The sequence below is a fragment of the Saccopteryx leptura genome, chromosome 12, assembly GCF_036850995.1.
Source record: "Saccopteryx leptura isolate mSacLep1 chromosome 12, mSacLep1_pri_phased_curated, whole genome shotgun sequence".
Classification (NCBI taxonomy): Eukaryota; Metazoa; Chordata; class Mammalia; order Chiroptera; family Emballonuridae; genus Saccopteryx; species Saccopteryx leptura.
In genome coordinates this window covers 9615285-9636736 of record NC_089514.1, presented here as the reverse complement: position 1 = coordinate 9636736, position 21452 = coordinate 9615285, and the positions used below count along the sequence as shown (strand labels likewise).

The window sequence follows — 21452 nt, the reverse complement described above, 5'->3', positions numbered from 1 at the left end:
ACAGACACTGTGCATCGTGCTCCCATAACCTTTTAAATTATTTTAATATGCCCCTGTTCTTACATTGTTGCAGTGTTGGACGGATTGAATCCCGTAGCCACTGGGAGTTCCGAGGGTAGTGACTCTGTCTCTCCTAGCTCACATGGGGCCTACAGAGAATGTTTGTGGGATTCGCTGAAGGGAGATCCAGAGAATGTTATCAAGCCTTTCATGATAGTGACATCTGACAAAGTAATCTATTCAATATTTTGTGGTTGCAAGTGATAATATAATGTTCAGGGACTTCTTTTAAACTCAACCTTGCATTCATATTGAATCCATCACATTTAATGCTGATTTAATGAATGGTTGTAATTTCTTTATGTTATTAACCATGTTCACAGTTTAGGAGGGAAAATTGTGATAAATAGCTTGGTGGAACACACACTAGCGGCCTTTGTGAGGCTATTAAAGTTCCTATGAAATGAGACACATTAAAATGTCAAAAGGCAAGTTCATAGGAAGGGTTGGTAGGTAGACCCAATTTTTATTTTCTTGAGTCTTAAAGTAATTAGTTTCATGAAGTTATTTATTGGGGTAACACTTGAATAATGGTTGAAAATTTGTGTAATTTTTTCCCGGTAATATTTTAAAAAATTACCTATTTAGCTCAACACATGTATTCTATTTATTGATTTACTCTGTTTGCTTAGGGCTTTAAAATTTATTTATTTATAACTAAGTTTTCAAGCTTAGAGTCTACTTGAATATTGCATTATTATCAGTCACTACTTATTTTTAGAATGATCAAATAAAATAGAATATGAGTAAGAGAATCATAAGAAAGAAGCTAGCTATTTTAAATTCAATTAATTACCAATTACAAATTATTAAGCATAGCGGAATTGCAGCATGAATCCCAAAACAGTGGTGCTAGTTTTATTTGTATGACAATATGAGTGAAAAAGTGCAAAAGTGATATTTAGTAGCAAATTTGCAATCCTGCAGGCTCTAGAAATTCATCTACCATTTGTTTTTAAGTATGTGTTGAAATCCTTCTCTGAACATTTTTATGTCCTTGCTCATAGCAAACATGTTGTATCACTTTTGAGTTAGGTTTGCAATAAAGATTAATGAGTTAGTATTTCAGTTTTTATGTAACAACAACAACAACACAAATTGTTCTGAGCGTGTGTAAAACCAGCGGAAGTTCCACAGACTTTTGGACTCTTCTGTTCTTATGTATCAGTCTCTCCATGTTTCCTGTCTGCCTTTTGGACTACCTGTACAGCTGTTTTTCATGTGTTTTTCAGACCTGGAGAAAGTCCAAGTACTTTTGACAGCTGCACGCTGAACTGCAATATATGCTTGGCCACAGGTCACGTTTGCATTTCTTCACTTATATTTTTACTCATTGTGTAAAAGAAATATGAGCGTGGAGAGAGGCAGGGAACATGCAGCGTGCTGAGTAATGGTAGTCGCCCTTTCTGTCTGCCACTCCGCTTTCTCTGCTGCATCGATTCCGCAGGAAAAAGGAGACAGCAGAGAAATGGAGGAAATGGTATTCGGGGCTGACCCTCCATGAGGCCCTTGTTGCTATAATCATGAATGATGGAAAATGCTCTGGATCACGCATGGGAGAAAGCCCTTCTGGGCATGAATACACGTGTGCACGTACACACACACACACACACAGACACATTGCTACACGCCGTTTTAGTGAATAAATATCATTTTGTAGAGAAAACTGTTAATCTAGCAGTCAGTTCAATATGTAATTGATTGCAAATTTATGCATCGTGTTAAAGCCTTGACTACATGATGTTTTAACACCAGGAAATGAGACACACTGTTTAATAAATATTCATTTCACGAGGCTGCCATAATGGAACTTTCTTGCCTTCATCCTCTCCCCACCCCCCACCCCCCAGCCCTACAGGCACAAACATTTTTCTTTGCCTTTGAGAATGACAAATACTGATTTCTATAATCCTCTCAAAACGGTTTTGGTAGGGCCTTTCTCAAATTGTTCCTAGATCTTGCAAATCAAAACTGTTATTTTTCTCTCATTGTGGTTTTAACCAATGCGATAAACATCTAGATTTAAAATTATGCTGAACTCTCTAACCTTCCTAATTATTTCAATACTAAAAGATATTTTTCTGTGTATAGTTCAGGCATACTTTTTGGGGAAGTGTCATCTTTTCAACCAGTTGCTGTTACATTTCATGCCCTGTTGGTAAAACTTGATCCATTCACTGGATCAAGTCTAACAGCTTCTGCATGCTTTTCTTTTCTTTTCTTTTCTTTTTTTTTTTTTTTTTTTCATTTTTCTGAAGCTGGAAACAGGGAGAGACAGTCTGACAGACTCCCACATGCGCCCGACCGGGATCCACCCGGCACGCCTACCAGGGGCGACGCTCTGCCCACCAGGGGGCGATGCTCTGCCCATCCTGGGCGTCGCCATGTTGCGACCAGAGCCACTCTAGCGCCTGGGGCAGAGGCCACAGAGCCATCCCCAGCGCCCGGGCCATCTTTGCTCCAATGGAGCCTTGGCTGCGGGAGGGGAAGAGAGAGACAGAGAGGAAAGCGCGGCGGAGGGGTGGAGAAGCAAATGGGCGCTTCTCCTGTGTGCCCTGGCCGGTGCATGCTTTTCTAATATGCTCTTTTCTTCTCCCAGAAAATTCCTCCACTTTTACCTTTGACCCCTATTCATTCTACCTACCCTTCTCAGTCTAGGATATATCCTACCTCTATCGTGAAACCTTTCCCAGGAAGTTCACTGCCATTGAAATCTTTGCTTTTCTGTAGGACTTAGTCTGTTTCACTTCATGTAGATCATCTATGTTAACTTGTTACTTTAAAAAATGGATTTAGTGTGGTATAATGACGCCTCCCAGGGAACACGCATGGTACGGTGAAGCCAGACAGATTCCAACTTGAGTACTGGCGCTGTCATTTTCTGACTTCTTGGCATTAGGCAAATTATTTAAGCTTGGTGGGTGTAAGTCTCCTTATGAGTGAAATGGGACCATTGTCCTCCTGTCAGAGTTATTGAAGATTATATAGCTAGTAGGCTGGATAAATGTGTAGCTCAATGGCAGGAATAGAACAGGTGCTGAGTAGATGGCCGTAATAGTTATTATTGCTGTTGTTCTCTATTTCTTAAAGCTCCTAATATAATACTCAGCTGAGCATGTGGGGAGGTATGGTTGAGTATGGTTCACGGCGAGGTCACCTAAATAGCTCCTGAAATCCCATCACTTTTATGAAGGCTTCCTGTTGGCTCTGTTCTATCAGAACTACAAAACCTTCAAGGGCTTCTCTGGACTGTTCTTTCTGTTCCCATTATCTGTAAGGGGAGCCTCTGGTATGTATTTTGAAGTGGCTTCCAAAACGGTGATTTGAAGGATTTATTTATTTATTTTTGAGTAATGTTTTGGATTGATCCCTACATTTTTCTAGACGTCAGCAGCCAGGATTGTAATAAATAAAGCATTTTTCACTTACTTCAAATGCAGTATGGGAAACACATAGAATAAAATCTCAGCCGCCGAGCTACATGTGAATAAATTATTTTGCCTAACTGACTTCAGCTCAACAGGCATTTATTAGTGTATCTCCTCCGTGCCAGGCATTTTATAGTTGCTGGATTTACCACGACGAGTAAGACTGGCCTTCTGCTTTTGAGTTTTAGTCTAGGGTGAGTGAGAGACCTAAGCGCTGATCATTTCAACTGATAATTAGTTGTAAGGTGGAGGTAAGGACGGGGATCTGTGGGGTCGCAGATGGAGGGTGTCGGAGGGGGAAAGAGAAGACGGCTAGGAGGACATGAACCTTGGCCTGTGATATCCCTCAGAAGACAACATGAGATGACCCACTTGATTTAGGGACAGAGACCCAAGTCCAAGAGGCTTCAATATCTATGGGACTTTATTGCCTGCAAAGCTCACAGGTAGGATGACAAGTGAGGCTTGACACACTGGATCAAATAGTGTCTTCCATGGCCTTCTTTTAGCCATGTCCTTGTGAAAGTCAAATGGCTTCTGCGATTCCACACCTGGTCCTCCTCACACAGTTCTCCCCCCGGGGGGAAGAGTCAGGTTTTCTCTCATTCCAGCTCAACCTATGGATTTAGTTCCTTTTATCGGCTATAAATTGTACCTGTCCCGGAACCAATCACTGTACCATTGGGATACTGCTTGGTTTACGTAAGTCAGGGCCTACCTTCAAGCTTAGAATGAAGGCGGCCTCATTCAAACCCTATGGCTAAAGATGAGTGGAGAGGGGAAGGGAACGGATGACCTAGAAACAGGCAGCAAATGTTTACCAGACGAGAGGAAGAAACACGGAAGAGTCCTTTGGGGGAAAGGTGATAATATAAGCAAAAGCAAGGAAGTACGCACCATCACAGTGTGTGTGGGAAACAGCAAGCAGTTAAACATTGATTCAACATGTAATATGAGACTTCGAAAGTCGTTATAAAACAGTAATGTGGTGCCTGAACTGTGGTGGCGCAGTGGATAAAGCGTCGACCTGGAACGCTGAGGTTGCCGGTTCAAAACCCTGGGCTTGCACGGTCAAGGCACATATGGGAGTTGATACTTCCTGCTCCTCCCCCTTCTCTCTCTCTCTCTCTCTCTGTCTGTCTCTCTTCTCTAAAATGAATAAATAAATTAAAAAAATAAAAATAATTTAAATAGTAATGTGATGGTATATTTAATGCCTGTTGGATCTAGTGTCCATAGATTATTTCATTTAGTCCTCACAGCAACCAAGGTAGGTCTGCCATCTTGTAGGTGAAGAAATGTGAGCCCAAGCTCACAGTTAATAATTGGAGGAGCTGGACTCAACCCCAGATTATCTGATTATCTGACTCTGGGAGCAGCCCACAAGGACACGACAGTCTGTGAAGTACTCTCTCTACTGGTAGTTTCAGAAATAAGGCATGTCATGCTAAGGAGCGAGTTTTCTCCGGGGCTCAAGTTTTCCAGAAGCTCTAACTCTGTCACACCGTGCGGAGGCATTGGTTCTCAGCCCTCAGCAGGCATCAGAGAGCCTCTAAGGCTTGTTCAAACCTGCGACTGCTGGGTCCTAACGCCGGGTTTTCTGATTCAGTAAATCTTAGTGGGATTCTAGAGTTTGCATTTCAAAAAAGTTTCTAAACCAAGCTGATGCTGGTGGTCTGGGAGCCATGCTTTGAAGACCACTTGTTTGAGCTCTTTGGGAGACTGAAGATTTGTGGCTCACCGATATTCAGCATATTGAAATGCTGCTTGGAAATACACATGCTCTTCCCTCACATTCTTTAATGATACAAGTATCAAGAGTATGTTTGGTTTTAGTAATGTCCTCCCCCAAATGTCATGGTCGTTGCATAAGTGTTTCATTGATTGAATTTCTTCTGTCTTGAGCTGGAGGTTTTTAGCATATAGTAAGTAAAAATAAATGCTTTTGAAATTATAGACATCTTCTGAATCCTTTAAAAACTGGGAAATGTATGTATACACACTGATACACAATAATCTGATAGCTTCATTATTTTGTAATTTAAAGTTTAGATTTCTCATTTTGCCCTGTGGGGGGGAAAATGAACTATGATATATGTTGTGAATGGAGATAAATCACGACCGTTACATTTAAGACTAGGTCACCTGATTTCCTCTAATTCTTCTTTAGGTCGAGATTTCATTTGTATCCAGTCTATGGATGGGATGCTGATGGTGTTTGAGCAGGAACGCTATGCTTTCGGGCGGTTTCTCCCCGGTTTTCTGTTGCCTGGCCCACTGGCGTACAGTCCCCGAACAGACTCCTTCATCACTGTCTCCTCCTGCCGACAGGTGGAAAGTTACAGGTAAGTTTGCATGTCCAGTCTTTGAAATTGTGGTTTTTGGTGTGTGTGTTGTTGCTGATTAGTTCTCTTCCACAAAGAGCTTGAATATCACATATGAAGATGAGCTTTTTTTTTTTTTTTTTTAAAAAAATGTAATTATGGTGACTTAGAGCTATCATTATCATTTACATATGGTAAAATATTTGAAAGGCAGTCTAAGTGCAGAGGTTGAGAGGAGGGGTTTGCAGAGACCAGGACTGGAATCATGATTTTGCTACTCACAGCTATTTGATGGTCAGTGTCTTTGTCCTGGCTATAAAGGGGATAATAATGGCTATTTGACAAGCTTTAAAAAAATATATATTGATTGATTGATTGATTAGAGAGAGAAAGAGAAAGAGAGAGAGGGCAATGTATTGTTCCACTTATCTGTGCATTCATTGGTTGATTCTTGTTGTGTCCCCGACTGGGGATCCAGTCTGCAACCTTGGCGTCTTAGGCCAATGCCCTAGCCAACTGAGCTACCCAGACAGGGCTGACAAGCTTTTCACAAGGATTAAATGTGTGTCAAGTAGCCACCTTGTAGGAAATGCTCAATACTTATTGGCCTGTTCCCTGAATTATAAAATTATTGGACTGTTCCCTGAATTATAAAACATTAAACACAGTGTCAGTGAAAAAATCCAGATATGAAGATGCATGTATGGAATTACTTTATAACAAAAAAGATATGTGTACATAGGAAGAATGCTGGCAAGACATCCACGTGTTGTTATGGATGTTTATAAATGAATGATTCATAATAGAAGTGAAGGAAGAAAATGACCTCTGAAAGCAGTTTATACTTTTCGCAAGATACTCTCATTGGTTTTGGTGACTTGTGTTTAGAGGAAGACCTTGTTCTCTCCTCCGTCAGCTGCATTTCAATAAAAATTAAGATTTTGAGTGTTTGGAGGGTGTGCTTTCTGTTGAAATGGGGAAAAGAAAGAAATCCATGCTGGGGAAGTAAATACACTTGGAGACTTACAGTATCTTCAGTAACTTTTTTGTTACTATCATACTCATGGCAACAGTTACAACTTTAATCCTTGATGCAACACTTCGTTATAGCTTTCTGGTGTTATTTTTGGCTGCATGTTTTTCCCAAGGCAGGTAGGAAATATCTATAAATTCATCAGGCAACAGCTGTGAATTTTTGTCTTCAATTTCAATATTGTGTGCATAGCAAGGTAATTCAGTTTTCCCTTCAGAAGTGGCAATCTCCCTTTTGTGAATTATGGTCAAGGCATCTAAGATTCAAAACTCTGAAAATAGGCAAATGATTGTGACTAAGGAGAAGGTAACCGATGGAGGCAGTGGATCATTGTGTCGCATTCCTTCTATAATTCCCGTGGCTCTTCCAAAGGAGATGAATGAATTGTGGCATTGCTACTGGTAATAAATAAAATATTATAGTTATCTTGAGTGGTTGAGAAAAGTATCTGTATAATACATCCAAGCCTGTCAAAACTTAAGCAATATTGAGGAGATCTGCTTTTCAGCTTTCCACTCAGTTCTGTGTCTCAACTCTTGCCAAATGGTGAGACTGGCAGTGCTGAACAGGGGACACAATTTAGTTAGAGATTTGAATGCTCCATGACTTACCCTTTGAAATATGTGCATGGGAATTAATTTGGTAATAACTCCAGGAGTGATTAGATGAGGAAGCAATGTGTAGGTTTTCTTAATGTGTAAATTTAATCCCACAGCAGTTCACACTCTTTTAACTGTGGTGATTCAACATACCAATCTATTAAATTCATCTCCATCTAGAGCTAAAAATACACTCTTTATCAATTATGTGGGTTTTTTATAATGATCAAAATGCATGGGATACATGATTATTGTGAAAGGATGACAATCAAGAGGGCTTATAACATTAAATAGTATGCTGTATTTATATATATGCTTTCAAGTTTAATAGGTAAAGTAAAATGATAATCACAGGTGCAATGTGGGAACGGGAGAAAGCATGAAAACCGTAGGCTCTTTTGAGGCCTCACTAAATATATTTATAACCAGTTAATAGAATATAATCAGTTAGTGTAAAAGGCTTTTAAGACAGATTTCATTTTCAGTTTTGATACTGATGTTTAATTACTTGAAAGCAAGCTCAGTTATGTTCACATTGGAACTAGGGAAGGCTGTGGGTCTCAAACTTCAGCGTGCCCGAGAATGCCCTGGGAAGCCTGCTATAAAATGTATATTTACAGGTTCCCAATCGCCAGTACTCTAGATCGTCAGTTAGTAATTTTGGGAAATGTCTCAGGAATGGTCACTGCAGACGCACACTCTGGATAGGACCCTGGTTCAGGGACACATGCTGAGCACTGTGTTTCTTTTGAAGTGAGAGAATGGCCGTTTTTGGAGAGCTCAGGCACCACCGTTCTCTTGGCCGTATTTATCAGAACTGGGAGTTATTTTTTACTCTTTTTCTTTCCTTTCTTGTCAGAGTTACTTAGTCGGTACAGCCTGACACGTCTGCCGTTCTTCCTCTCATATCCAGCCCGTGCTCCCGTTCCCGTGGCACTGAGGCTTTATCTTTGCACTGGGATTTCCGGTTCTCTTACCTCTAGCTCTTACGGTCCTTCTTTAAAGCTACCTTTTTTTTTTTTTTTTACAGAGACAGAGAGAGAGTCAGAGAGAGGGATAGACAGGGACAGACAGACAGGAACGGAGAGATGAGAAGCATCAATCATTAGCTTTTTGTTGCGCATTGTGACATCTTAGTTGTTCATTGACTGCTCTCTCACATGTGCCCTGACCGTGGGCCTTCAGCAGACCGAATAACCCCTTGCTCGAGCCAGCGACCCTGGGTCCAAGCTGGTGAGCTTTTTGCTCAAGCCAGATGAGCCTGCACTCAAACTGGCAACCTCGGGGTCTCGAACCTGGGTCTTCCGCATCCCAGTCCGACGCTCCATCCACTGCGTCACCGCCTGGCCAGGCTCTTAGGGTCCTTCTTATTGCTGTCTTTTAAACCTCCTTTTTTTCTTATCTTTAATTTATTGTGTTGACAAGGTTTCACGTGTCCCACTCAACCCCCCACCTCCCACATTAAAACAACTCTTTAATCCAGAATTTTTGTTTTCCATTAAAAAAAAATCCAACCTTTATTATATTGACATTTATTGCTCTTTATAATCCAGTCCCATTTTATGTCTATTAAGCCGATTTTCAGATTTGGATGAGATTTTTAAAGTTAACAGGTTCAACTGTCTTCCTTTTTACCTCCTAGGTACAGTTGTTTTTTTGTTTTGTTTTTTAAGTGCGCGTGAGATAGAGACAGAGACAGAGACAGAGAGAGAGCCAGGAAGGGAGAGAGATGAGAAACATCAACTTGTGGTTGTGGCACCTTAGTTGTTCATTGATTGCTTTCTCATATGTGCCTTGATTGGGGGGCTCCAGCAGAGCAAGTGACCCCTTGCTCAAGCCAGCAATCTTGGGCTCAAGCCAGCGACCTTGAGCTTCAAGCCAGCAACCTTTGGGCTCAAGCCAGTGACCACGAGATCGTGCCGATGATCCCATGCTTAAGCTGGTGACCCTGCGCTTAAACTGGTGAGCCTGCGCTCAGGCTTGATGAGCCCGCACTCAAGCCAGTGACCTTGGAGTTTAGAGACTGGGACCTCAGCATCCCAGGTTGATGCTCTGGTCACTGTGCCACCACTGGTCAGGCCCATCTAGATGTAGTTTTGCCTAAAACACTTAATTTTGCCTAATATTATATCTTGCCTTCTTTTATTGTGCTGTAATGTTCCAGAAGATGTCTTACATTATCAGGTTCCTGAGAGCAGAATTTGTCTTAAATATCGGCTCACTGATGGAATAATTCAATTTATTTGTTCAATCATTCATTCCGAAAACATTTTTCAAGAGATTTCTATGTGCCACATACTGTACAAATGACAGGAAATGCAAAGTCAAATAAGAACTGCCTGACTGGGCGGTGGCGCAGTGGATAGAGCGTCGGACTGGGATGCAGAAGACCCAGGTTCAAGACCCCGAGGTCACCAGCTTGAGCAAGGGCTCATCTGGTTTGAGCAAAAAGCTCACCAGCTTGAACCCAAGGTTGCTGGCTCGAGCAAGGGGTTACTTGGTCTGCTGTAGCCCCACAATCAAGGCACATATGAGAAAGCAATCAATGGACAACTAAGGTGTCGCAACAAAAAACTAATGATTGATGCTTCTCATCTCTCTCTGTTCCTGTCTGTCTGTTTCTATCTCTCTCTCTCTCTGACTCTCTGTCTCTGTAAAAAAAAAAAAAAAAGTCAAATAAGAACTATTTCTTGTCCTTAAGTGATATGTAAGCAGGTGGGGGAGATAGCAAATCAATTGACTGTTTCAGTTTATTGTGATATGGGCTATAACAGAACTCTACACGGGATACTGCGGAGGTCTACAAGTGAGACCTTTAAATAAGAGTTGAATGTAGGGAGACTCCCTGAAGAAGTATATGTGTTTGCTCTGAGTTTTATTTTTCTCTCCTCTATGCTCTACACTTTCCTTGCACCCCTGCAGTGGCTCTTAGTACATTGTAAGTAGATAATAGGCTTTAAATTTATATTTTAAAATACATTTGATGAATTTAATTGACACTATTTTAAAAAGAAGATTGTATTCTTCACAAGTCTTATGCTCTTGTCAAATTGAAATATTTGGGGTTCTTCATATCTGTCCAGGGCTTTTCCTCTGTCTCCTCTCTTGCTCATGCTGTACTCTGTCTGAAATGCTCTTCCTTCCTTCTCTGCATAGAAGAACCATGTCTGGGAGCCTCTGGGCTCCCCTTCATTTCTTTTAGGAGCTGGCTATAAATAACATCCCCTTCTCAATTCAGAGTAGTTTTTCACTGTTTCCCACAAGTGCTGTTCATGCTTTCGTTGATATTACATGTTCGTTTGTTTTTCTTCCTGACTGAGCTAAATGATCCTTGATGGCAGGGACTTTGTATCCCCTGAAGTATCCAGCATCATACCTTGTTAAAAGTAGGTGTTTAAAAAGAACTTGATGAAGGAGTGACTAGTTTATAGGGAATGTTTTTTATTTTGTTACTGGCTTCTTTCAATGAAAATGATTCTCTCTGGCACAATTAAGAATGTTTTAGCTATAGCTGGAAGGGAACTAAATAAGACTCTGTATCCAGAGCTTCCATTTCTAGTAGAGTGCCCCGAGTTCAATATCAAAATTCCAAAATTTCCTGTTATTCCTTTGAGGTGCCAACTATGTTTCATTTGAAAATAAATGATTTGGGAGGGTTTACTTTTTTGTACTCTGTGACACCTCAATTCATATTTTAGCTGCTGTGGCTGTTTTTACAATGTGATACAGAAGAGCACTAAATTATGTGGTTGAGTTTGTCATTGATGCTCCACAGGACACATTAAGCATTTGTAGTTATCGGGCCAAAAAGCACCACCGTTCCCCTGGATCTGCTATATTGTGATTACTTCCTCTCTGTTCTGAGAAACGTGAATGACACCCTTTCACGAAATCTTATTGCATTGGACCAGATTATTCTTCAGCAGTCTCAGCAAGTTAATCTTATTTTTTTTTTAGGTTATATCACTGAACACTTGAATGGTAAGAAAAAAATTTTCAAGTATTTTCTTCATTTCAGAATTTCCACATCTGCCTGGAATTCTTTAGTTTTGGAAATAGATTTCTCTGTACATTATTGGTCACAGTTAAGAGGATTTAAGGAAGAACCATAAAATAGATGCTGTTGTGAGTCTGTCGTCTAAATTTATTGTTAGCTGTGTTTAGTAATGAAATACTCTTCTCAGTCGTCTTCCGGGAACAGAAATGATCTGGATTTGGAAATCAGGAGTCAATTTTGGCTGTGTCTCTGTCTGATGTTTTGATGTTAATGAGGCCACTTTAGGGACTCACTCATTTTTCAGATGAAATAATAACTCTTTGAAGCTTCAAACAGCTTAGAAGCTTTGGATGTTTGCAGTGATCTCATTAATATCCATATCATCCTTCTGGTAGGTTGGTGTCTGCAGGAAATAACCACCTATGTAATTAATTGCCTACGGTTAGATCCATAGCAGGACCTGCTCTGAGCTCATCATGATCTAGTCGCCAGGGCAGACTGTTACTGTTACCATGAACTAGGAAGAGTAAATCAGTCTTCTTTGGAATGTGAAGTCTAATTATTTGGCATTTTCGAGACAGGCATTCTGAAAGTCAGTTTGATTTGGTATGGATACACTTGCTGCAGCTGCCTATGGAATCTTTTTAGCATGGTTTTACAAGGCTGCAGTCTTCACCCTCCTACCTACTTTGTCTCACTTTATGACTCAGTCTCCCCCACCGTGCACCTCTCCTAAACCCCTGTCAAGGCCTTTCATGTGTCTTTTACTGCTGCATGCCTTTGCATGTGCTGTTTGCTGGGCCACAGTGCCTTCACCTCTCTACCAGCGTGAGTTTCCCCTCATTCTTTAAAATGGAGCTCTCTCCTCCTGAACCTATCCAAGAACATATACTCTTCCACTTCAGTATCTGTTTCTGCCACCATGTTCCCTCGGTAATGTGTGCGTTCCTTCTGTTAGCATAAGGTGTTCTAAATTACTCTTACACATTTGTGTATGAATCTCTACTACTTTGGGGGCCCCTGTTGGATATAGGCCATGTTGTCGTTTTTTTCCCATTGTCAGTGCATATATGACACCCCTGCTATGTGTTTACTGAATGAATGGATTCCACGTACGTTAAGCTTTCACATGAACTGTAAGATTGATCTTTACGAATGCCTTGCAAAATCTACCTTACTGCATAGGCATTTGCATTGGAGGCTTTTTACAAATGAAGCATCCTGATTGAGAAACAATGGTTTTGGAGCTGGTATGTGATATTTGAATACCAGGGTACATTTTTTTTTTTTTTGCTTATTTAGGTCTCCCATCTTGCCTTCCTTCAGGTCTCAGATATTTACACAATCAGACATCTTTATCTTAGACAACATGAGGTGTCTGAACATATCTTTTACTGATTTGTCTCTTAGGGATGGAAGAACAATGCAAGGAGTTTTCATTCAACAGGAGGGAAAGGAATATATGAGCCTGAAGTTTCTTCGTTTAGAGTGGGATTATTACTATAATATACCATTAATTATTGGGGAACAAGCAAATTTAAACTTTCTTGGCTAAAATTCCTCATTTCTAGATTGAAATATACACAAGTTATTTTAAAGAATGATGTGAGCTAAATGTTATTATTGACATAAAAGCTGTAAAATAGTTACAGAAAGTAATAATGTTCATTATTGAGAACTTACTGCACACCAGATACACCACTAGGTTAGTGAGCACTCTTCTTATATAAACCTTACGCTGTCTGTTAATCTAGCAATGAATGTTTGAGCACCTAATATAGACCAGATACCGTACTAGACACTACATTATTTTTAAATTCCTTTAACAATGTGTGAGTTAGAGTTTATTATTCTCATTTTATACATGGGGAAGATAAGATACAGGGTGTTTAGTTTGCCAAAATTCACTCAGCTCGTAAGTGATTTAGCTGACGCTTAAACTCAAGGCTTCTGGTTTTCGTAGATTATGTATTAATGGTGTCTGCTGCATCTGCCTGCTTTGCATGATTTCCATTTTTTTTCTATTGGTATGTTGGTGCTAGATCTTTCTTGAGTATTGTTATTTGTCACATAACATTTTAATGGAATAGCTTGGATAGTTGGCAGAGCTGTTTCCCCAATATTGAATTTGGGGACATATGGTTATCATTCATGATCATGACGGTTTTACATATTCTTATGTCACAATATCATTCAGTAAGAATTCAACCTTAAATTTTACAGTTTTTAAAACCAAGCTAAAAGTGGTTCATAAGGTTTATAGATGATGTGCTTAATTTATTTATTTTTGATCAGCTTTATTGAGATTATGTGCTTTTAACGGTTAAGATCATTTACACTTTTAACTATGAAGTCACTATAATTTGTGTCTTTCAAACAGGTATCAAGTACTTGCTTTTGCAACGGATGCAGATAAAAGACAGGAGACTGAACAGCAAAAACTTGGTTCTGGAAAAAGACTTGTTGTAAGGCCATTTTTTAATATAAAAACTTCAGTAATGTTATATTTGCTTTGTTTTTGATTTATTGATTTATTTTTTTTTTAATTAAAAACTTGTTTTCTATTTTTTAAATTACAGTTGACATTCAATATTATTTAATATTAGTTTCAGGTATGCAGCATAGTGGTTAGACATTTATGTAATTTACAGAGTGATTCCCCGATAAGTCTAGTAGCCACCTGGAATCATATATGGTTATTACAATATTACCGACTCTATTCCCTATGCTCTACTTTACATTCCTGTGAATATTTTGTAACTACCAAGTTGTAGTAGTTCTTAATCCCACCCACCTCCCTGCATCTGACAGCCATCCGTATCTGAGAGTCTGTTTTTATTTTAAGTGAGAGGAGGGGAGGCAGAGACAGACTCCTGCATGTGCCCTGATCGGGATCCAAACTGGATAGCCCACTGGGGCCCTTGCTCCATTGCAACCGGAGCCATTTTTTAGTGCCTGAGGCAGAGGCCATGGAGCCACCCTCAGTTCCCGGGACCAACTTGCTCCAGTGGAGCCATGGCTGCAGGAGGGGAGGAGAAGAGAGAGAGAGAGAGAGAGAGAGAGAGAGAGAGAGAGAGAGAAGAGGAGAGGAGAGAGAAGGGGAGGGGTGGAGAAGCAGATGGGTGCTTCTCCTGTGTGCCCTGACTGGGAATCGAACCTGGGACATTCACATGTGGGGCTGATGCTCTGCCGCTCAGGCAACTGGCCAAGGCCTCTACGAGTCTGTTTTATTTACTTGTTTATTTTATTCTTTAGATTCCAGATACAAGTGAAATCATATGGTATTTGTTTTTCTCCGTCTGTCTTATTTCATATTTCACTTAGCATTATACCCTCTAGGTCCACTCAGGTTGTTGCAAATGGTAAGATTTCATTCTTTTTCATGGCTGAGTGATATTCCATTGTATATATGAACCACATCTTTCTCCAGTCGCCTACCGATGGGCATGTGGATTGCTTCCACATCTTGGCTATTGTAAATGATTCTGGAATGAACGTGGGCAGCATGTCTCTTTGAATTAGCGTTTTGGATTTCTTCAGATAAATGCCCAGAAGTGCAGCTGCCGAGGGGCACAGGCAGGCGCCCTGCTGTCTGTCTGGCTCTGTCAGCAGCAGGATTGCTCAGCTCCCTCCCGGGGGGCGGGGCTCCCCAGTGCATCATAGTTGTCCTTAAAGCCTTCAATTTGAGGAAGTGCTCTGCACGGTTACTCTTCTTACTGGAGGGGAGGTGTGTCCCCAGATGTTTGTTGGGGGGACTTCAGAGGCTGGGTTAGGTCTCTGGCTGCTGACTGGTGTTGTTGCTGAGAGCTCCTCCTTTGAGCTTCAACCACTGTGGCCAGCTCGCTCTGGCCACCTGACAGCACTGGTACTCATTCTGGCCAAAGGCCCCTGTCCCGTAGCGGGCTGCCGCACAGCCGTCCAGCAGGGCCTCAGTGAGGGCCTTGCCCGCAGCCTTGAATGGAGTGCGAGTGTTTCGAAGATCTAGCAGGTAGGAGCGGAAGTTCTTGTCCATTCACCTGAAGTGGGATGTCAGGGGCGTGGCATCCGAGCTCGCATCTTGTGTGCGGAGTTGTAGCAGTTCTGGTTTCCCTGGGCTGCCAGCGGTAGCTGTCTTAATCATCATCCGCGAGGAGCCGACACCCCGAACCCTGGAGAGTCAAAAACCACTCTCCTGTTTTAAGTCCTTGGGGGCATGTGTCCCGCGGGGGCCTGAGGTCCCCTTTGGGATTTCATTGCAAATGGATGATTTGCTTAGTCCCAGTTTTCTCAGTTGCAAAATGGTGATAATACCTATTTTTACAATTAGAAATATATATAAAGCACTTAGCAAAATGTCAGGACGATGATGATCACGATAGTGGTGGTCAAACTGTGCTTCGCCCCCTCCCAGGAGCAGTCTCCTTCCGTGTTCTGCAGCCCTGCCACGTGGGGCTTCTAGTTGTTCCAGATAGTCCACATTCTTCCTGATTCTAAGTTTCTGCATATAGTTTTTTTTTTTGTTTTTTTTTTTCCGGTTTGGTATATCTTTTACTAACTTTTTCACAGGTATTTATTGATACTACTCTGCAACTTACACTAAACATGTATTCTGAGGAACTTAGAGTTGAGTGGTTTTTCTATTCTCAGTTAATAAACAGAGTAAGAAATGTAGGAGTAAAACTTCCTTCCTTTACACGTGGTCACCTGGCCGGCGTCTGGTGCCAGGGAACACCGAGAAATCTATTGCAGAGGACCGGAATTTGTCCGGTGGAGTGCTTTTAATGAAGTAGTTTGGGAAGGCAGTTAATATGGGTAGATTTAAGTCTGTCATCTGGTCATTTGATTTCTATTCTTCCCATCTGTTCTTTGTGCTTTTTTTCTTCTTCTATTTTTCTGTTTCTTTTGGAGTTATTCAATATTTTTTTCTGCTTTCTTTTGGAGTTATTCAATATTTTTTTATGATGTCATTTTATCTTCTTTGGCTTATTAGCCATAAGTCTCTGTTTTGTTGTTAGCGTGTCCAGTGTGTACCTTTAACTTGTCACCATCTACTTGCAGATGATATACTACTTCACGTGTAGAATAAGAACGATACTTCTGTTTCTTCCAGCCTTTGTGCTCCTCCTATAAATTTTAATTTTACATACACTGTCAACTCCACATTCCATTGTTATTATTTTTGTTTAAATAGTCAGTATCTTTTATTGAAATATAAATTATAAGAAAAACACCATATATGATATTTACCCATGTTGTTCCCATTTCTGGTGCTCTTCAGTAATTTGTGTGACTCTGTATTTCCATCTGCTGTCAGTTTCCTTCCTGCTGAAGGGCTTCCTTTCACATGTCTTTCAGCATGGGTCCACTGGTGATGAATTATTTTAGTTCCTGTATGTACGATAAAGTATTTTTGCCCTTGCATTTGGAAATATATTCTCTGGGTGTAAAATTTCAGTTTGACAGATTTTTTTTCTTGCCTGTACTTTAAGAAGTTGTTCCACTGTCTCCTTGCTGGCATTACTTTTCGTGAGAAATCTGCTTTTTTCTTATCTTTTGTATATAAAATTCTTTTTCTATAGTCATTTGTTTGAGCAATTAGTTTCTCTTGTGCTTTGTGTAGTTTTCTTTCCTTTGGTGGGGGGACTTAGGATTTGTTGAGCTTCTTATATCTGTGAATTTAAAACACTTTTTGCTATTAATTCTTATATATTTTTTTGTCTTCCATTTTCTTCTTTCCTTGGGGACTGATTACACATACATGTAATCTACTTAAAGTTGTCAGAGCTCACAGATTTAATTTAATAAAAGTTCCTTTTTCTCTTTATTTCATGTTAGGTAATTTCTACTGCAATGATTTTGAGGTCACTAATATTTTTCTACCATGTCTAATCTGGTATTCCTTCCCATCTGCTATGGTTTTCGTTTCTACACGTTCAGGTTGGGTGTTTTTATGTATCGTCTATGTCTCCACTTTAACTTTTTTGAAGATACAAAATACAGTTATAATAATTGTTTTAATGTCCTTGTTTTCTAATTCTAACATCTATATTAGTTTTTTTTAAAAAATTTTATTTATTTATTTATTTTTTACAGAGACAGAGAGTGAGTCAGAGAGAGGGATAGACAGGAACAGACAGGAATGGAGAGAGATGAGAAGCATGAATCATTAGTTTTTCATTGCACGTTGCAACACCTTAGTGGTTCATTGATTGCTTTCTCATATGTGCCTTGACCGTGGGCCTTCAGCAGACCGAGTAACCCCTTGCTGGAGCCAGCGACCTTGGGTTCAAGTTGGTGGGCTTTTGCTCAAACCAGATGAGCCTGCGCTCAAGCTGGTGACCTCGGGGTCTTGAACCTAGGTCCTCTGCATCCCAGTCCGATGCTCTATCCACTGCGCCACCACCTGTTCAGGCTCTGTATCAGTTTTGAGTCAATTTTACTTGATTTTTATCTTCTCATTGTGGGTCACATTTTCCTGTTTCTTTAAATTCCAGGGTTTTTTGTTTGTTTGTTTGTTGGTTTGTTTTAGATGCCAGATACCATCATTTTTATGTTTTTGTGTGCTAGATATTTTTTTTATCCCTATAACTGTTCTTGAGCTCATGCCTGGGAAACTTAGTTCACTTACTCGGAAGCACCTGGATCCTTTTGAGTCCTGCTTTTAAGTCATTAGATGGACCAGAGCGGTGCTCGTTTGGGGCTACTCATCCCGCAGTCCTGCAGCGAGGTCCTCCCAGCCCCACTGAACTGCGAGCCGTGCCAATCTGGCTGTGGGCATTGGCGGTGTTCTCGGTGCTGTAATCCTCCTTGGTGGTTATTCCCTGGCCGTGGCTAGTTTCCTTGTGTGAATGTGCTGATAAGTGCTTAGCTGGATGTTGGAAGGACCCTCTCTCCTCTTTGACGTGCTGTCTTGCGAACTCCAGCTGTCTGGTTTCTCTGAACACTCAGTCTTCTCCTCCTCGGCTGAGGGTCTGCTGGGCCTTGCCCGAGTCCTCCCTCCCATCCCTGGCCTGGAGCCTCTCTCATACTTGGAGCGATCCTATTGCTTACCTTATCTGTTTTCTGTCATTAAGGCCTTGCTGTCCTTTGTTGTCTCAGAGCCAGTGCTTTGCAAACTGTTGTTTCATATATTTTGTCCATTTTGTGGTTGTTTCAAATGGGGGGGACCCTCCCCCCATTTATTCCATGTTGGTTGGAAGTAGAAGAATTTAAAAATTATTGCTCTTAGTAAACCTCTGTGTTTTTCTGAGTCTTATTAATTTAGAATGTGGTGTGTTTTCCTAAGGGGAGGGCGCAGAGAGTGACAGTCAGTAGTGAATTGAAAGTATTTAAAAAAATCTTCTTCCTTTGATTTGAGATACGGAGGGGAAGGGAGAGAGAAGCATCCACTTGCAGTTCTACTTCGTTGTTCTGTTTAGTTCTGCACTCATTGATTGCTTTTCATATGAGCCCTGACCAGGGATTGAACCTGCAGCCTTGGTGGAGCAGGACGATGCTCTATCCATTGAGCCACCCACCCAGGGCTGTGAATTGAAAGTATGTAATGGCTGTATCTCCACCTGCAGCCTCAGGAACCTGATTTGCCTGCCAGCTCTGAGTAAATCGTCTTCCCTCCAAGCCAAGGACACATCACCCTGAGTTATAGACACTGATACATAATGTTTGAATGGCAGTCTTTTAAAATGTAATGAGAAATGTAGCTGCCTTGTGACCGACAGTCATGTTGTGTGTCCAGTGGAAGCTTTTCATATGTATGGTAAGCTACACTTGTGACCAAATGGTAATCACATGATTTCTTGGTGTTGAATCCTTTTTAATTCAGGTTGTTATTATTTTTTTCTTGTTGTTGAGTTGTCTGCGTTTCTTATGCATATTTGGATATTACCCACTTATTGAATATATGGTTTGCAGTATTTCCTCCCACCCCATGGGTAGTCTCTTCATCCTGTTGATTGTTTCCTTTGCTGTGCAGGAGCATTTTAGTTTGATGTAATCTCTGTATCTTACCTTTTTGGGGTCATATCCAGAAAATCATCATTCAGACCAGTGTCAGGAAACTTTTCCCTCTGTTTTCTTCTAATAGTTTTATAGTTTCAGTCCTCATGTTTAAGTGTTCAGTTCGTTTGGAGTTGATTTTTCTATATGGTGTGAGATATAGGGGTTTGGCTTTATTCCTTTGCATATGGATTTCAGGGTTTTTTCCAAACCATTTATTGAAGAGACTTTCTTTTTTCTGTTGGATATTTTTTATTATCTATTTATTTATTTTTAGAGAGAGAAAGAGGAAAGGAGAAAGAGAGGAGGAGAGAGCCATTGTGTATTCTTGATCACTTTGTGGAGACTAACTGATTATAAATTCGTGGATTTATCTCTGGGCTCTCTCTTCTGCTCCACCGTTCTAGATGTCGGTTCTTTGTGCCAGCACCGGGCAGCTTTGGGTCGCTTTGTAGTGTATTTTGAAATCAGGTAGTATGATGCCTTCAGCTTTGTTCTCTTTGCTCAAGATTACTCTGGCTCTTTGGAGTCTTTTCCAGCTCTGTCAGAAATTTAGAATGTTTTTTTTTTCTATTTCTGTGAAAAATGCCAGTAGAATTTTGACAGGCATTTGAATCTATAGAGCACTTTGGGTAGTATGGATGTTTTAATAATAATAATTTGAGTAATCCATGAACACTGCATATCTTTCTATTTATTTGTGTTCTTCAAATCATTCCATCAGTATTTTATGTTTTTCAATGTACATACCTTTTACCTCCTTGGTTAAATTTATATGAGACTTTTTGAACCACTGAATAGCTAAGATCGTCTGGTAAAAGATGGGGCAAAAACTACCAGAGTCTATAAAAAAAAAGTGAATGGAGATGAGTCAATCTTGATGTCTGCTTTGTTGTACAGAAATATCTTAATTATATTGATATGAAAGTAACTAAAATGTTCTGTTCTTAGCAATACAATTGATCTCAGTTTTACGTTTGCAGGTAGATTGGACTCTAAATATCGGAGAGCAAGCCCTTGATATATGTATTAGGTCCTTCAGTCAGTCGGCATCCTCTGTTTTTGTTCTTGGTGAAAGGAACTTTTTCTGCTTGAAGGATAACGGACAAATTCAGTTCATGAAGAAACTAGACTGTAGCCCCAGCTCCTTTCTGCCATACTGCTCAGGTGTGTACAAAGATCTTCTTTTATCTTTCCCACGTGTCAAAGCTGTGTTCTATATACATCGGAAAAAGGCAAACTCACACACACATATTTTACACATCTAGGAAAATAATTTTATACTGACCATGTAATGGAAATTTTAGCTTTTAAAGTTTGAATAGAAGTTTGATATAAAGCACACTGTTGGGTCTGTCAGTCGTTTTACTTTGTACAAAATGATTTGTAGAATTGGCCTCAGGCATGGCATGCATTAATACTTTCCAAAATGTGGCTGTTCAAGGTGCTTCCAAGAGAACATCAGACTCTTTTTATAAGCCTAATAGAATGACTTCTCTGTAGCAAACGCCCAGTAAATCATTAGCTTCAATGTGCTAAATAGTAATGAAATTCATACTTTCTAGATGAAATGCAAAAAAGTTGGCCACTATCTGGTTATAGTTACCAAGTCTATAATTTATTTTTTTGGTATTGGTAGTTTGAAAAATGTTTTATTACTTAAAATCTGTATGCATTAATCTCACGATATTATAATTAGTTTGCATCATAAATCCCCTAGAAAGGATATACTCCACTGTTGCAAATGACTATTATCCTCATCCTCCTTGTCTGTCTTCAACCTACAGTTTCCGAAGGGACAGTGAATACTCTGGTTGGAAGCCATGACAGCACGTTGTATGTTTATCAGGATGTGACGCTGAAGTGGGCCACCCAGCTTCCCCACGTTCCCGTGGCAGTAAGAGTGGGCTCTCTACAGTAAGTGATTAATCTGTTGTTGTTGTTTTTAAAGAGAATCTTGGTCAAGGAATTCTCCAGAAGTTTTATGAAACAATGGCAAGTGAGTTTACTAAAAAAAAAAAAAAAAGAATATTACTA

At 40.3% G+C, this 21452-nt stretch overlaps 1 protein-coding gene and 1 pseudogene across 2 annotated transcripts in view; one reads left to right on the top strand and one right to left on the bottom strand.

Annotated features, from left to right (window-relative positions):
* Nucleotides 1–21452, top strand: part of BBS9 (Bardet-Biedl syndrome 9) — a 384264-nt gene that overhangs the window by 98309 nt on the left and 264503 nt on the right. For both annotated transcript variants that reach the window (XM_066354391.1, XM_066354392.1), the window contains 4 exons: nucleotides 5659–5833; nucleotides 13822–13906; nucleotides 20399–20582; nucleotides 21203–21332. In XM_066354391.1, coding sequence (XP_066210488.1) covers nucleotides 5659–5833; nucleotides 13822–13906; nucleotides 20399–20582; nucleotides 21203–21332 — 574 coding nt within the window. The remainder of the gene's footprint in view (nucleotides 1–5658; nucleotides 5834–13821; nucleotides 13907–20398; nucleotides 20583–21202; nucleotides 21333–21452) is intronic.
* On the bottom strand, nucleotides 15047–16251 carry LOC136384150 (protein C1orf43 homolog pseudogene; annotated as a pseudogene).